The sequence below is a fragment of the Ceratina calcarata genome, unplaced genomic scaffold (genome assembly GCF_001652005.2).
Source record: "Ceratina calcarata isolate Rehan_Ccalc_2016 unplaced genomic scaffold, ASM165200v1 scaffold81, whole genome shotgun sequence".
In the NCBI taxonomy this organism is placed as follows: Eukaryota; Metazoa; Arthropoda; class Insecta; order Hymenoptera; family Apidae; genus Ceratina; species Ceratina calcarata.
Window position 1 is genome coordinate 13,255 of NW_017179422.1, and position 15,853 is coordinate 29,107.

At 39.5% G+C, this 15,853-nt stretch overlaps 1 protein-coding gene across 17 annotated transcripts in view; it reads left to right on the top strand.

Annotated features, from left to right (window-relative positions):
- sif (guanine nucleotide exchange factor still life) overlaps positions 1-15,849 on the top strand; it is a 28,685-nt gene extending 12,836 nt beyond the window's left edge. For 10 of the 17 annotated variants that reach the window (XM_026818599.1, XM_018034817.2, XM_026818606.1 and 7 more), the window contains 18 exons: positions 3,688-3,833; positions 4,004-4,271; positions 4,568-4,711; positions 4,811-4,993; positions 5,278-5,532; positions 5,663-5,833; positions 5,916-6,102; positions 6,670-6,936; positions 7,201-7,481; positions 7,746-7,940; positions 8,021-8,129; positions 8,214-8,393; positions 8,510-8,628; positions 8,717-8,893; positions 8,977-9,161; positions 9,662-10,068; positions 10,349-10,570; positions 10,785-15,849. In XM_026818599.1, coding sequence (XP_026674400.1) covers positions 3,688-3,833; positions 4,004-4,271; positions 4,568-4,711; positions 4,811-4,993; positions 5,278-5,532; positions 5,663-5,833; positions 5,916-6,102; positions 6,670-6,936; positions 7,201-7,481; positions 7,746-7,940; positions 8,021-8,129; positions 8,214-8,393; positions 8,510-8,628; positions 8,717-8,893; positions 8,977-9,161; positions 9,662-10,068; positions 10,349-10,570; positions 10,785-10,963 — 3,675 coding nt within the window. In that variant the 3' untranslated portion in view covers positions 10,964-15,849. Of the gene's footprint in view, positions 1-54; positions 2,971-3,687; positions 3,834-4,003; positions 4,272-4,567; positions 4,712-4,810; positions 4,994-5,277; positions 5,533-5,662; positions 5,834-5,915; positions 6,103-6,669; positions 6,937-7,200; positions 7,482-7,745; positions 7,941-8,020; positions 8,130-8,213; positions 8,394-8,509; positions 8,629-8,716; positions 8,894-8,976; positions 9,162-9,661; positions 10,069-10,228; positions 10,571-10,784 lie in introns of those variants that run through there. The other 7 variants (XM_026818612.1, XM_026818603.1, XM_026818604.1 and 4 more) reach the window with 7 other exon arrangements.
- The last annotated feature ends 4 nt before the right edge of the window (positions 15,850-15,853 follow it).

Consider the following 15,853-nt stretch of genomic DNA (forward strand, 5'->3'; position numbering starts at 1 on the left):
GTATGCCGTCACCCATTTTCCCGTTCCAACCCTCCAGCCTTTCGTTCCGTCCAGCTACCTCCCGCCAAGCCCCGGTCCCACCACCCGACCTCGTCATCCCCTACCACCACCGAGTATCCCGAACATCCCCTACTACTCCCAATTCGGCCTCCATGGAACGAGTGAGCGAGGTATTGATTCCCCTCGCAGTGGCAGCTCCACTTCACTGTTCTCCAGCGCACCAGTCTGGAGCAACTCACGTTCGTGGCTGCGGACCACTAATTTGCCGCTCGATTCCGCGCAAATTTGAGAAGTGCGAGCTCGATCATACGTCGAGCTCCGCGAACAAGCCTACCTCGTGATCGATTTCTCACGGTGGATGGTCGATCGCCGTTTGCCCCGCTTTCAACGATTAAGCGGATGGTTCTCCGGGTGACGGAAGATCGACGGAGCCGCCTGGAGCCCATCCAGCGGAACGTCACGCGTGTTTCACGATGAATGGGGATACCAGTGACACAATCGAGGATTGGCTGCATACACGAAGTTCGGTTGTCACGCGTCGTTGAACCGGGAATATCGTTTTTCTTTTTCTGTTACGACCATTGCAAATATCGGTGGTGCATTCGGATTGGAAAAATTACTCGGACGCTCGTACTTCGCTGGTACCAACGGTGTTAACGACCCTGACTTGAGGAACCCGGAACGGGCAGGAATATTTTCGTTGATGTCTCCCAAAGAAACTGTCCCTCTGGAAGACACGCATTCGAGTGTTCTTCAACACGTGCGGGCTCACGTGGTGTTGATGAAGAACGACTACGTACCCTTTGACTAGATTTAGATATTCATGCGTAAATACGGGTGATTAGGTACCTGGCATATCTATTATTTTCATTCTCGTTTCGCTTAGCAACGATTTACCGAGATATATAGATTTATAAATAATAGAGAGATATAGAAATTTATTCTAACGAATGCGTTGATTTGGAGTACAAAAAGGATAAAAGAAAAAGAAAAGTGGAAAAAACGAGTGAACAGTATACGGAAATGATATGCATGTGAAATATTACAGCATTCCAAGAGAGATTTAAAAAGATAACTACACGAAGGAGCGAACAGGAATAGACCGAAGCAGAGGAAAAAATGAATAGCCGATTAGTTTCCGAACAGCGGTGGAAGATAAGAAGATTTTTGGTGTTCGAATAAAATATCTATATGTACATATAAAGTTAAAGAGAAAACGTGATATCGAGAAATGTGACATATTTTTATACAGAGAATTCATTTCTACGCATATATTGCAAAAGTATTCTATATATCCAACCTTGAAACCTCTGAAATTGCTAGGTGAAGGGGAATTTTTGGAATCATCGTTTCGGTTCGTTAATTATCTCCAAGATTTGATTAGAGGTGCGGAGAAGATAGAAGAAAATATTAAGAGAAAGAGAGAAGGGTAAACGAATATCATTTAGAAGTGGGGTAAAGTGGTAGCGAAGAGAGAGGGAGGGTGGAAACTTCGAGGAAAATCAGGTTGAAGAATGAAATCAGTATCCCTTGAAGCGCAAATAAACTCACAAATAGTACAAGGTTGCAGCGTATACCCATGAGATTGTCGATTTTTTTAAATGGATTCGTTCTAATTTTACGAAAAGGGCGGACGATAGATTTGCGGGAAAGGAATGCCAGTGGTGATTTGCAAGAAAGAGGGGAAAAAAGATTTGCCTTAAGTAAAGATTAAAAATGTACAAATAATCGGAAAATTGCCATTTCGCGACAATGGTGCTTCCCCCTCCGCGTGCCAACGTAATAACAAGATTGCTTGTGTCATACGGATAGGTAACGAGCGTATTATTATAGCGCGTAAAATATCGGAAGCTGGATAAACAGATTCACTCGGTGCACTCTCGTCTTCTCTCGCCGTTCTACATGACTACGTGGCTTTCATGGATTCCTGAACTGATAACTAAGAGGCACTCGATTGGAACGATAATCTGAACGCCCACGGAAAATGCACGTTGCAGAGCGGTTATGTTTTTTTTATTTTGTTTGCACGTTGATAATCAACATGTTGTACCAGCTTAGGAAACAATTGTATTCGATGTGGGAGACTAAACCGGATGTTGTTACGCAAACTTAGGAAACGGTCGTTAACAATGATCAACGCAATGGTTTGACAATCCGAATTCGCACGAAGGGAAACAACGTGAACAAGATTTCTAACAAAAATGTTTCGTATCACAAGGGAACGAATCTTAAGTGTAAAATCAAGCGAACCTTCGTCAAATTAAACGACGTCCTCGATTGTTCCACCGTCCAAACGACAATAAAGGCATCGATGGAAGAACACGGACGAGTCGAAACGAATATACCAACATCGTCTAATCGGGATGGCGGTATTGCCCGTTTAGAAAGAATTATAACCGCACCGGAGATCATTTTATTCGAATTAATAACGGTATTGATGTAACGACGATAATGGTAGAACCCAGATGGTCGAAAAAATGCATGAATAGTACATTGAGTTTGTTGAATCCGATCAGCAGTTACGCGGACTTGGGAACGCTTCATAAGAAACACTGCAGGAGGATATTTTGCTCGTGCAAGAAGCACAACGTGAGCATAATATGCATCAATGAGGCGAGGAAGCTGTACTGGTTTCATTGTAAGAACGTTCGCGAAAAGGTGAATCTTGGTCTTGGCGACGGTTACTATTACAAATTGCTGAGGATCGTTAATGGTGCTTTGAACACTTGGGCTCAGCTCTACATCGACGGTCTCAACGTCACTCGTAGAGAGATCATGTTCAAGATAAACGGCACCGCAAAGAAAAATATGAAGCTCCTGAAGGAGGGTTGCTACTGTCATTATCATCCGCACATGACGGCAGACGCGTGCAACGCCGACTTTCTGAAAAAAGTCGTAAGTTTTTGGGCTGGTGAAGGCCTTAGGGGATTACGCGACAAGCTTCGCGGTATGACGAATTATGCTAAAAAGGTAGAGACTCGAGTTACCGCGTTATCCTTTTAGCATCCAATTTCTGCCACCGTGTATTGTTCACCGTTCTCATAACTTTTACGGTTACCGATTACTATCCGATTCTACCCGCAACCCTATTGTAACTTATCTCCTTCAATGTAAACGTTTCCGGAATTTGTTTTCCAAATTTTAATATACATTTGATCTGAGAATATGTCGAAAACAAATGAGTTTTTTTTTTCTTTTTATTCCCTATTCCATTCTCATTTTCAAGATTTCCCATGTATGGAAAAGCATGGATTATCCTAATATGTGAAGCAGTAAGTATTTGTTACGCACCGAGCACTCCCGGTAGGTTAATAATCGTAGATGGTGTATTATTTCCGTACAGTAATATAAGGAACGATAATGTTATTACTAAGACCGTTATCAAGAATAATATTTACCAGTTATGCTCCTTGTACGTTGTTTAGTTTTTCCTCGTTCTTTCTTTACCGGATCTTCGCTCCATTTTCTTCGGATCCCACTGAAACGAATAAAAAATAAATTATCTTTAAATGTATCGTCCGTATCCTGTTTTCAATTATAATTAAAAATGTCTTTTGTACAGATCGATCGTTAAATGTTCACGTGAAATGTGCACCTGAGATTGAACTCGACCGCGAACCGTTAAAAATAATGAAACGATAAATAATCGTGATGGTAAATGGACAGTAACGTAAACGAATATTTTAGATGTCCGATGATGACAGAATGTCGCTAACCACTGCTGTCAGTGACGACGACGATGGCGAGAGCGTTATAAATTCACCTTACCGAGGGAAACAGACTGGCACGGCTGCGGCTTCGTTCAATTGCACGGGTGCAGTTCGAAAAGCTGGGTAAGCTTAGTTAAAGACGAATAAAATCTCATTTAAAGTCACGTCTAAAACTGCTCCTAAGTATACTTTACAAACGACTTTCTAAATCGTGACAATCCTAATCACTTTAACACAAGTCCTTTCGCACTAGCTTACGTTACGAGATTTAATCGTGTAATACTAAACCGCAGATACCTAAGCGTGAAGAAATGGCTGTTACGAAAGAAGCACCAAATTGAACTCGCGAGAAAGAGGGGATGGAAGGGCTACTGGGTTTGTCTGAAGGGCACTACGCTTCTATTCTATCCTTGCGATTCGCAAGAAAGCAGAGCTATGGAGGCTGCGCCCAAGCATTTGATCATAGTCGATGGCGCGATCATGCAACCGATCCCGGAACACCCGAAACGAGAATACATATTTTGCTTGAGCACTGCGTTCGGTGACGCTTACTTATTCCAAGTAAGTGCATATGCATATCGCGATACAATCAAGGAGATCGGTACAATAACAATGCTTGTCTGAGAACAACAAAATATCTACATCAATTGTATAATACGATGAATGTAAAAAAATAAACTAAATTTCATTACCTGGAAAAGTTGAAAAATACGAAAACACCTGATTGTCGTACTGTCTAAGAGAAATTCAGGATTGACAAGGATTATTTTTTACGAACTCTGTAGTCGTGTAACCGTTTGTCCATCATTTTCGTGAATTACTAAAAAAGACTGCGGTTTTTTTGTGTAAACCATTAGGCACCGTGTCAAGTGGAACTCGAGAACTGGGTGAACAGCATACATTCGGCTTGTGCCGCCGCGTTCGCGCGTCATCGCGGTAAAACTGGAACTCTTCATTTATTGCAGGAAGAAATCTTTCGCTTAGAAAAGGCGATAGAATCGGTAAGCGAATCGGATATTAACCTCGTTTCCTTGTCTACCCTCCCGGCGTGGGAGCCAGAGAGAGAGGGAGGGAAGTACGCAAATCTTTCTCGTCTGCAGGATCACAAATTGAAGCATATGGCCGATCTTCAGCAGTCCGTTGTGTCTGACGTGGAGACAAAACAGCAGATCAACAGTCAGATTGTTCAATGGGAAGAGAATCTGGAACGGCTTCATTGCGAGCAATTTCGTCTTAGGTGTTACATGGCTAGTTTGCAAAGCGGCGAATTACCTAATCCGAAGGTGAGCATACGTTTGCTTTGTATTTCGCCTGCAATGTAATGACAACGAATTGCTAAAGCTTCACGGATCGTCCGTTCATAATATTTTCCGTGCGTCATTAACGTAAGTAGTTTATAAATTAGCGTAACACGTTCTCGATTATCGGAAGCACGTATCGACCACGGTGAACCACAAATAGAATCTTGTAGAACTTCAACGAGGCAGTTTCCACTAGATTAGTAGGGGCAGTCGATAATCTCGACGTCGCGAATCGCCTCGATTCGAATCCTTTTTTTTTTTCGCAGAGTTTATTGACGCACGTATCCCGTGCCACGAAGCAGACGTTGAACAAATTAGGCGTGTTCACCGTGTCGTCGTTTCACGCGTTCATCTGCGCGCGGAGCCCTTCGCTACTGAACAATCTGTTGGCCGGACGCGGGGCCACCAAGAGGAGACCGCCGTTGCTATCGAGATCCAACAGCGGCTCGAGTAGGAGATCCCTTCAAATTTCGTCCAGAGACGACGAAAAAACCGTGAAGGTGTGCGTACCAGAAAATCAGGTGAGCAATTGGAAATTGTATTGTATTCCATGAAGCTTTTCTAGCCAAGAGTATTAATGAACGTTATCCTTCATTTTCTATTCCCATCTGTCATTTGATGTTCGTATTTCTCTATGATACAATCTCGCAGCTGGTGTCCGTGTTTGTGCGCGATGCTATGACAGTAGAGGAGTTCCTTGCAAGTGCTTGCAACAGGAAGAATCTAAATCCGATGGAACATTTCGTTCGCGTGAAGAAACGACGCGACATGGAAGATCATAACTATTTCGTGCCGCATAGAACCGACCTGATAGAGACTTACGTAAGTATGGATCGTTGAACGGAATAAAGAATAAAGGGAATGGAAGAGACGAAGACAACGAGCGGTGACTTATACGTTTCAGTTGCATACGCATGAGATTGTTGAAGTTTGCGCCAAAATATTGTATCAAGTAGAATTGCAAAGAAATACTCTCGACCAAATGTGGGGCTTCTCAGTGGAAGCGGAATTGATCGAGAATTCAGATCGACAAGATGAATTGTGCTGTTACGTTAGCAGGGTTGAAGATAAGAGCGTGGCCATGCAAAATGGTAAGTAATTTGGAAGAGATGAAAGACGCGCTGATTTTGTAAATGCGCTTACGTATCCCAATCCGTTGTACAATTTTTGTCATGCTCATTGAAGGACAAAGTGAGATCATTTTCTGCAATTGAACGTGGTGTAATATAAATAGAGGATCATCTGACCAAGTCCCTTTCTTCACCCTTCTTACATTTAATTTAAGAATGAAGGTGAAATCCACATGGAAACACAAAGTGTGACCTTAATCAGACTTTTTTTTTTCATCTACAGAATCTCTTGCAAAGAATGACATTGAAAGTAATTGATTTTTTCTATCGCGTATCCCTACTGACCGAACAAACACACGTTTATATCCTTCAACGAACCGATGCGTGCATAACGCGCGTGATGTACATAAATAGAGTTAAGTCTTGAACGTTATAAATTATATGCAGAATGATTCAGTGTTCTGTAAAAGAACAATAATAGAGCGATTCATTTATCCGCTCTTTTTCCTTAATCAACACCTACGCGGAAAATTTTTCAAAGTTACCAAAGTCTGACGTGAAACACTTTTGCGCTTTGACGTTTCTTAGGAATCATCAAAGGTGATGAAATAATGGTGATCAACGGTGCTATAGTAAGCGATTTAGATATGATGTACTTGGAGAGTGTGCTGCAAGAAGAGGTCGGTTTATGCATGATGATGAGATCCTCGCGAACCGAGCCACCGGATCTCACGGGTATAATGAGAGTTACCGATGAGATAATCGAGAGTTTGGTTTGCCCACCTCCACCCTCTGATCCGCCAATGATAAGCGAAGAAATGATTTCTGGTTTAATCGTCCCTAAACCTGGATGGAGTAAGGAATAACATTTTTTCTATTCAGCCTGTTGCTTCGTCTGATATCCGACAAAGTATTGATCTATACTACTGATAATATAATAAATTTTGACCCTAATATATTACTGATATGCATGTCCCACGTATTCTATTTTTCTATGTAGGCTGTTACTTTGTCTGACGTCGGGCAGAATTATACTACTGGCAGACAGTAAATATTGATCGATACTACTGAATACTGGTCTATACTACTGAATATTCTCTCTTCTCTATTGTTACACAGGCAAGGAAAGTATTCCACAAGAATGTAGCACGACGACTCACATAGAAAATGGAAAACAGACGTCTCGCACAAATTCGATCGAGATAGAAAATTTATTGAAGACCGCCGAACAAGTAACAGGAATCTGTCGATCACCCGGTGAAACGAGGAAGTCCAGCCCCACCGGAAGTGTTGTTAGTTCTCATTCCCAAGCTATGACGCCGAGTCGGCAATTGAGCGATGCTGAGAAGTTGAAGAAAGTTATTCTAGAATTAATTGAGACTGAACGTACATATGTGAAGGTAAGTAATAACTTCTATCCTGAAATGGATGAAAAATCCACCTCTATGGCCGATATTCAGAGTCGTTACTTATTTTTAAGATCGTCTTAAGTTTTCCTATCCTTGTCTATCCCACATTTCTAGTTCCTGTTGTGTACAGGAAACTGGGACTTAAGCAAATGCTTAAGGCGATAGTAAATATAATTAACGACTCTGAATACCGCCCTATATGTATTATTCTGAACGATTACGTTTATAATTACATAAATGCGATTATGCTTCCAGAATTTAAATAATTTGTTGGAGAACTACTTAGAACCCCTTAAACGTGAAACCTTCCTATCGAACGCAGAGATAAACGCATTGTTCGGGAACATACAAGAGATTGTTACGTTTCAACGACAGTTTCTACAAAATCTCGATCACGCGATCGAGATGGAAGTTGATTTCAATAATTTTGACCATCCTAGTCAATTTAAGGTACGCGACGACCTCATAAGCTGACTAAAGACTAAACGTTCGCTGAAAATTTCTTTATTTCGCGTTCTTTTCTGTTAAAGGGTGTCCTGTTTTCTATTGGAAGTGCCTTCTTGTATTACGTAAATCATTTCAAGTTGTACAGTTCGTTTTGTGCTAGCCATTCAAAGGCGCAAAAGGTTTTACATCCAAGTAAGTAAATTGTCGATTTTTCTATTCAAGAAAATCAATTCCCATCTTCGAAAAATTTTCGACTACATCCTTCCGTTCGTATAGATGAAGGAAATCAAGCTTTACAAGAGTTCCTGCAAGCGAGAAATCCAAAGCAGCAACATTCGTCAACTTTAGAATCATACTTGATAAAACCTATTCAACGAATATTGAAATATCCTTTGTTGCTACAACAGCTCCGGAACCTAACTGACGAACGAAGCGAGGAGCATCAACATTTGATCGGTAAATACAAGGACAACAATGTATTAAATATTATGTATAACAGGATCCTAAAATTAATGACTTGTATTGAGACAATGAATAATTAATGAACAGAGATAATTTACTGTCGATTGCAGAAGCGCTAAAAGGCATGGAAAAAGTAGCGGAACACATAAATGAAATGCAAAGAATTCACGAAGAGTACGGAGCGATCTTTGATCATTTGTTCAGACAACATCAAAAATCTTGCAAACAGGTAACGACAAGGAGTATAATTTTATTCAATTAATAAGTGGCTTGCAGGTTTCATGCAAATGTTATTAATGATAATTATAATTTATCAGCCGATCGACTTAAGTCCTGGGGATCTTTTGTACTATGGAGGCGTTGAATGGCTGAATATTTCCGATTTTCTTGGTAAAATCAAGAAAGGTCTGGAATTACACGCGATGTGTTTCGTATTTAAATCTGCCGTCGTATTTCTGTGCAAGGAACGATTAAGGCCAAAGAAGAAGCTCATGGTAAATTTCTAGTTCTCCTTCATTACGCATGTAGCAGGAATATTCACAGGAACGCTCCGTATAACAAGTAATCCATTAATCAGGTACCCACGAAAACGAATCCCAGCGAGGTAGAAATAATTCGTTATCAAGTCTTGATCCCCGTAACAGAAGTCCAAGTTAGAGCTAGTTCTGCCAAAGACATGGAATCGCATTTCTTATGGGAATTGATCCACTTAAGAAGTCAATTACAAAGAAGATCGGAGAAAGTATACGTGCTCTCTAACAGGTATCGTATTTTCTATTTTACCTTGAATGAAATTTTTTAAATATACACGCTTTGCTCTAACACCACCGCATTATCCGACGAGTTTGCCTGCATTAATTTGATGCTACACATCATTGTCAGGTACATTTCATACGTATATGTCTAATATATTTCTCGTTGCGTGCAGAGTATCCTCGAATTGGAAGTTCACGAAAAAAGTGTGAATTTAAATCGAGAAATGTTAAGTAACATTTTGAAATGCGTGATTATGCAAATATGAAAGATTTTTTGCGTTTATTACTGTCACGAAATAATGTTACTTTACATTTTCTAATCATTTTATCCCCTCGATTTACTGTACGTTTAGTTTTATTACCAGTTTCTTCGATATACATACGTGTAGTGTGTCATATACTATTTGGGAAACATTGCTTACAACATGCTTTGCTTCTTGCTCTCTGATCGCTCTAATATCGTGTCAGCAAGCGACGAGCTTTTACACGTCTCCTTTTTACCCTCAGCACGACAGAATTTAGAAACGCATTTTTGAGGACGATTCGTCAAATTATTCGAGAATCGGTACGAAATATGAGCATACCGTCGACGAAACAGAACATGAACCAACCACCGATGACGATTGCACCACGAATGTCGACCGGACACATCGAGAAATTCGAAAAGCAGCCACCAAGTCAGGGACAAAACGGCAACGGTAGCATCGCGACTACCGGTACCCTGTCCAAGAAAATCGTTAAACCACAACTGCTCCCGACCTCGCATAACGTAAAACGGAAATACAGCCAATCGAAGCAAGCGGTGGAGCACGAGAGCTCCGAGGACAAGGATGCAGAGGAACCAACAGGAGCCGTGATCAACCAACAGCAAACGACATTTCGTTCCCGAAGCAAGACCATAAGCGATACGTCCGGTAAGATTGTTTTATATAGTAAAAGTTTACCCCACATTTTTTTCTAATGCAAGGTGGTGTAAAACTTTGGATTATTGGATAGAATATTAAATAATCATTTCTTCCCGCTTATGCTAGACCCATATTTATTCATTAATTGTGTCATTATTGTCCCGTTTAGCAATGGCAAAAGTGAATTCAACTTCAGAATTGATCGAGTCGCATAATCACGGGTCTGGCATAAAGGGGACGAGTTTTGAGTCGCGATAACGATGTAAGTTACGTTATTTGAAATACGCAGGCGAGGTAAAAGTCGAAATGGATTCGGGAACGAAATCCGAGGGGGAGGAAGACTCGCAAGCTTTTTTAGGTGAGAAGAAGGCGAATTTGGGCCGCACACCGAATCATTTGACTTTGAGCACCGCTTCAACCATTTCAGCAGGAAGCACGGGTAGCCAGGCAAGGCTGATCCAGTCCTCTCATCAGCCGGAAAACTATCAACCGATCACAGTCAAGGAACTTGGTGAGAAGAAAATTCATCAACATAGAATAATAAATTTCTAATTTTCGTGTACTGTCAAATTTATACCAAACAATGAACGTAATAATAATAAAAATTGAATAGAATTCAAAAATATGAAATCACTTGGCACACGAAGTGAACGATGCACGAGAATTGGAAATTATTAATAACTTTTTAGAAACAGCCGTCACACGAGTATTAATCTGAATTGAAGGTTCGCCGATCTGGAAGCCACGGGAATTACCCTCGCTCGGGGAGTCGACGACGTTGCCGCGTAAGGGTAAGTCGGGCAGCGAGTTCGGGGACATAAGCTCGTCTCATAGCGCCTCCCGAAAGTCTCTGATAGAAATCAATAATTGTGCTCAACAATCTAACTGTAATAACCATGTTTAAATTAAATAGATGTTAACTGATTAACGAAGTATCGAATTAAGTTTAAAGAAACCGTGAAATTATTCGATTATCGTGTAAACTGTAAAGACTTAGCGCGCGCTTGCCGCCCACGCGGAATCACGTACACAGTTATTGTAACTTTGATCGTTACGCGTTTCCATGCTTCCTTATTCTCGTTTGTCTTCCAAACGCAACGCCAAGCGTCGCGCCGCAACTTTTTCTCTGTACAACGAACGATACTCGATTGTTAAATGGGAGAAAATGTTGAAAATACGAAAGTGTTACTTTTTAACGGAAAAGAATTTCCCTCGGACCGGAAAGGGAACGTGCCGCTACGAAAATTGTATAACGCGGTCGATGAGGATCTTCAAGATCATCTTCGGACTCCTCATTCAAGCAATACTGTTCTACCCACCGATCTCACTGTACTATAGTAATCAAAATCAAACAACAATATTGCTCAACTAGCAATGCTAGTATAGAGTAACGAGTTTGGTAAAATTCTATCTACTATCATCACCACCATTCAACCAACACTCCTACTACTGCTTGTACTACTTCTACTACTTCCGCTACTTTTAATACTTCTGCTACTCTTGCTATCATCACTACTACTCTACTACTACCGCTTCTGCTGCTACTATGATGATTCTGCATGTCATCCACGCAAGTACGAGCTGCGATGAATGTTCAAGACGGCATAGATTTTTCAAATATTTCTGTAAAATATAACCATTCATTTTTATTCGATTTTAATCCACCAAGTGTAATTAGTTTCACAACTCTCTTCTCCACGTGGACGGCAATGCGCAATAAACTCTGTATATAATGTAATATTGATACTATCAATATTGTCATTATTATTGTCGTCGTCGTCACCATGATCATCCTCTCATATTCGTATTATACTCCATGTCATGATTATTTTCATGTGTATTTTTAATACCATTACTCCTTAAATTTGTTTATCATTCGTTATCACTGTCGCAATTGTTGCCAAAATCCCCTTATTACTTTGAATTATTATGATTACCATCATCGTTACTTATTCTATTATTATTGTTGTTATTGCGTATTAGTGATATTACTAGTTCTATTATTGGTTTGTATAGACAGCTTACCGTTACTAATATCTATTACCATAATCATGGTTATCGTCATCACCGTCATTGTATTCATTGTTAAACGATAAAACGTCGCTACGGTGGGCGAAAAAAATCAAGACATTATATATGAAATGTCCACAAAAAAAAAGAGAAATTAAGAACGAACGACGACATTGACGAGGAGATTTAGTGATGAAATAAGAACATTTAACGAAATAAGTCGTGTGTACATATGTACGTGTGTGTATGTGCGTACATGCGTTGGGTACCTGTCGTGTACGCATACGTCTGTACCTGCAGTGGCACACAGAGCATATAGATACATTTGTATACATGCGTATCTGTATACATATGTACATACATATATACGTGTATCGCATCGAGGGACACGGTCTTCCACATGTTTCGAACACATTTTGGGCTCGAGTATTCTATTCTCGTTATAGGAAATTTTATTTTTAACGTTACTTATAAACTACGATTGGTGGGTCAGGATATTCGAGGCTAAAAACACGAAACGGGAGATGTCAATTTGCGCGTGGCCATTGTTCGCATATGCGGTGAACAATAAATTGTGTACCTAAGCATACCAAGCGTGATGGTATTAATCGAAATCGTTGAAGCAGCGTACGCGTTCAAGATCCAGTATTAAATAAATGAAACTATGTGGAACACCGTCGTAGCGTCGGCGATATATAAATACAACAAGAGTTAACAAATACTTGACGTATAATGCATTGTTAACGAATGCTAAGTGATAAGTTAACACGATATTAAGTGATTAATACTTGTAAATTAGAAAACAGAAAGTATATCTATATCTATATCTACATCTATATCTATATACATATACGTATACATATATATACATATATGTATGTACGCATATATTTGTCTACGCAGACGAATATCTGCAACACATGCAACACGAGATAAGATACACACACACGTATAATATATATGCGTATGTGCCTGCGTGAACGCGTTCGTGGGTGTGTGTATATTGTATAATAGGCGTATACATAATATGTAGGATGAGAGTAAACGGTTGTTCGCAAATTCGATGATATACTCTGAACGAAACGAAAGATCATACCTTCCTTCATGCGTCCCGTTCTTTTCCTTTCCTACTCCTGCCAATAAGCTAGAGAGATTTGCCTACCCGTAGGACGTAGAGTAAGTTAGGTAGTATGAGAAACGAGCACCAAAATTTCTGAACAACACTTTGGATCATCCTATATATACATAATATATATATACACGTGTACACATACGTGTTACCTGTATGAGTGACACGCAGAATCGAGCTATCATTTGTACATTTTTTTTGTTACCGTTCCAAAACGCAACATTACGAAAATTCGATCGTGTTGAATCATAAATATTTGCTCTTTTAACCAGTCTTAGTTCCAGCCTACGTCAATTTCAAACACGATCGCCGAAATGCGTAAATTACCGCAATACATTTCCTTGTTTACTTGTATAGTGCCATAATTATGTAAAATTTATAATACGTAAACTCTTTGTACACGTTTTTATCACGTTCGACACTTCCAATTTAAATACTAATCTTTTAATATAAGAAATTTCGGACTACCAATCGCTCCATATGATTTCACGTAATGGGAATAACGGCGAAAAGGAGTTACATTATAATTAATTTTGAGAAGAAAGAGAAAAGAGCACAATTCAATTCGACTTAAGGCGTCTAATGAAAAAGAAAAAACGATTGAACTTTGTTTCAGTGGACGTTTCAATGAATTCGATAGTTATCTTATCTTGTCAAATAACAGAATCGCGTTATTAATACATTTATCGGAAGAAAAGTTATTCACATTGAGAATGATAGATCACCACGTTTCGAGGATCGATTGATAAGAGAACAATGTCATTATATTATCTCCTTCGTCTACAAAATTTTTCGTCGTCGCCTCGAACCGTCGCACAGGTGTGCTCTTTTTTTTCTCATCCGACATGTAATAAATACTCGCGCACACATTTATTGAACGTATGCACACACTTACACAGACAACCACATGATCGCACACGTGCGCATATACATAAAAAATACTTAACGTAAAATAAGATATCGATTAAAATACTTCACCACGGAGAAGAAATAATAAGATACCTACTTATATATATATCGATTACTATAGATGTCATAATGTGCGAATTTCAAAATCTACAGGAGACCTTCTGTTGCTCGAATTATTGCATTGTCTACTATATACATATATATATAAAAAAATTTTATTGTATAAATTTCGTCGAGGCGCGTCTCCGAGCGTAAAAAAAAAAGGTAAAGAATTAAAAAGAAAACGTCGACGTTCCCGTTTTTCTCGAACCGCGTGAACTTATCCTGCGAGATAAGACTCTTCCTTTGAACGATACCTCATTTGGAATAAAATATAAAACGATAAATAATTTGCAGCGTCGCGAAAATGTAGGAAACAGCCGAAGTCCAATGAGAGAGACATCAAACACGTGAATGTTTAAACTACTTTTCCATAGTTTTACAAAAGATCGAGTTCGACTTTGTAGAGCGTCAATCAAGATAAGGTAACTGTAACAATTGCGAATACGAAAAAATGTGAAAATTTTCGAACGTTCAATATTAGTATTTACGTACGTCCCTGCATTTATATGTGACAATCAATGGGAAACTTACTTAGATCGACGTCTTTTGTGTTTTAAAATTAGGGGTGAAGGAAGATGGAGACGATAGTTATCACGATGTACGTGTTTAAAAAATGTTAGTTAAATCTTGATAATGATAAGAACGAAATCGACAAACGGGGGAGAATGGGAACAAGTAAATGATCAAAGACCGGCGCATCTGATTAGGCGCCTAGAAAGAAAGAGAAATTAGGAGAATCGCAAAGTTCCTGAAGATTTAAACACGCAACGCGGTACACGTGTAAGAAAAATCGCTGGGACGCTCGACAAGACACTCTAGCTCGGAGACGTATCTTAATACATAGTTGGCCTAGTAACGAGTTTCATATTTTTCGCCCCCGATCGCAGTAAAAATCGTCGAACGATTATCATCTATTATACAATATTATTGACATTATCCACAAATTTTATTGAAATAAACTTTATCGACACCGTTGAACATAATATACTTAAATTATGACAATTTCGATATTGTTATATACGGGCACCGAGTATGTATATCGTGGAAAGGGATAACGGAGAGTGAAGGAAGCAGGCGTGAAAGAGAGAAGGGAGGTACAGAGAGAAAGAGGGTGAAATAGATGAATCAGTGAGCGACAGTTGAACGTATGCGTATCCGTGTGTGAAAGAACAGAAAATGAGAGAGAAAGAAAAGAGGAGGTCGAAAGGATAAATCCTTGAGGTGGGTGCGAATCCAAAGATTTTAAACGATTGATAGAATAACTATACAATTGTATAAGCGGGGATAAAATATTACGATAAAAGTTCGAGATAAAATGGAACAGGGTGGGCTGGTCATGTTTAAAACGAAACGAAGAGACAGTTAAAATACAGTCTTTCTATATTCCTTTTCCTTTTCATTAACGTGCGGTCAATCAGAAATGAAGAAAACGAAATCGCCCGCGTATAAACACGCGAACGCAATGTAAACGTGTTAATTACGCGTTCCCATCTATTGTGTACTTATATATTAGTAATGAACATTATAATTACGATAATTCCTGTATTTATTGTTATTGTTCCTCGGTTATGCGGAAATGTTCAAGAGTGATCCATTTGTACAATCATTGAGTCATTAAAATATGATTATTCAGTATTGAAGTTG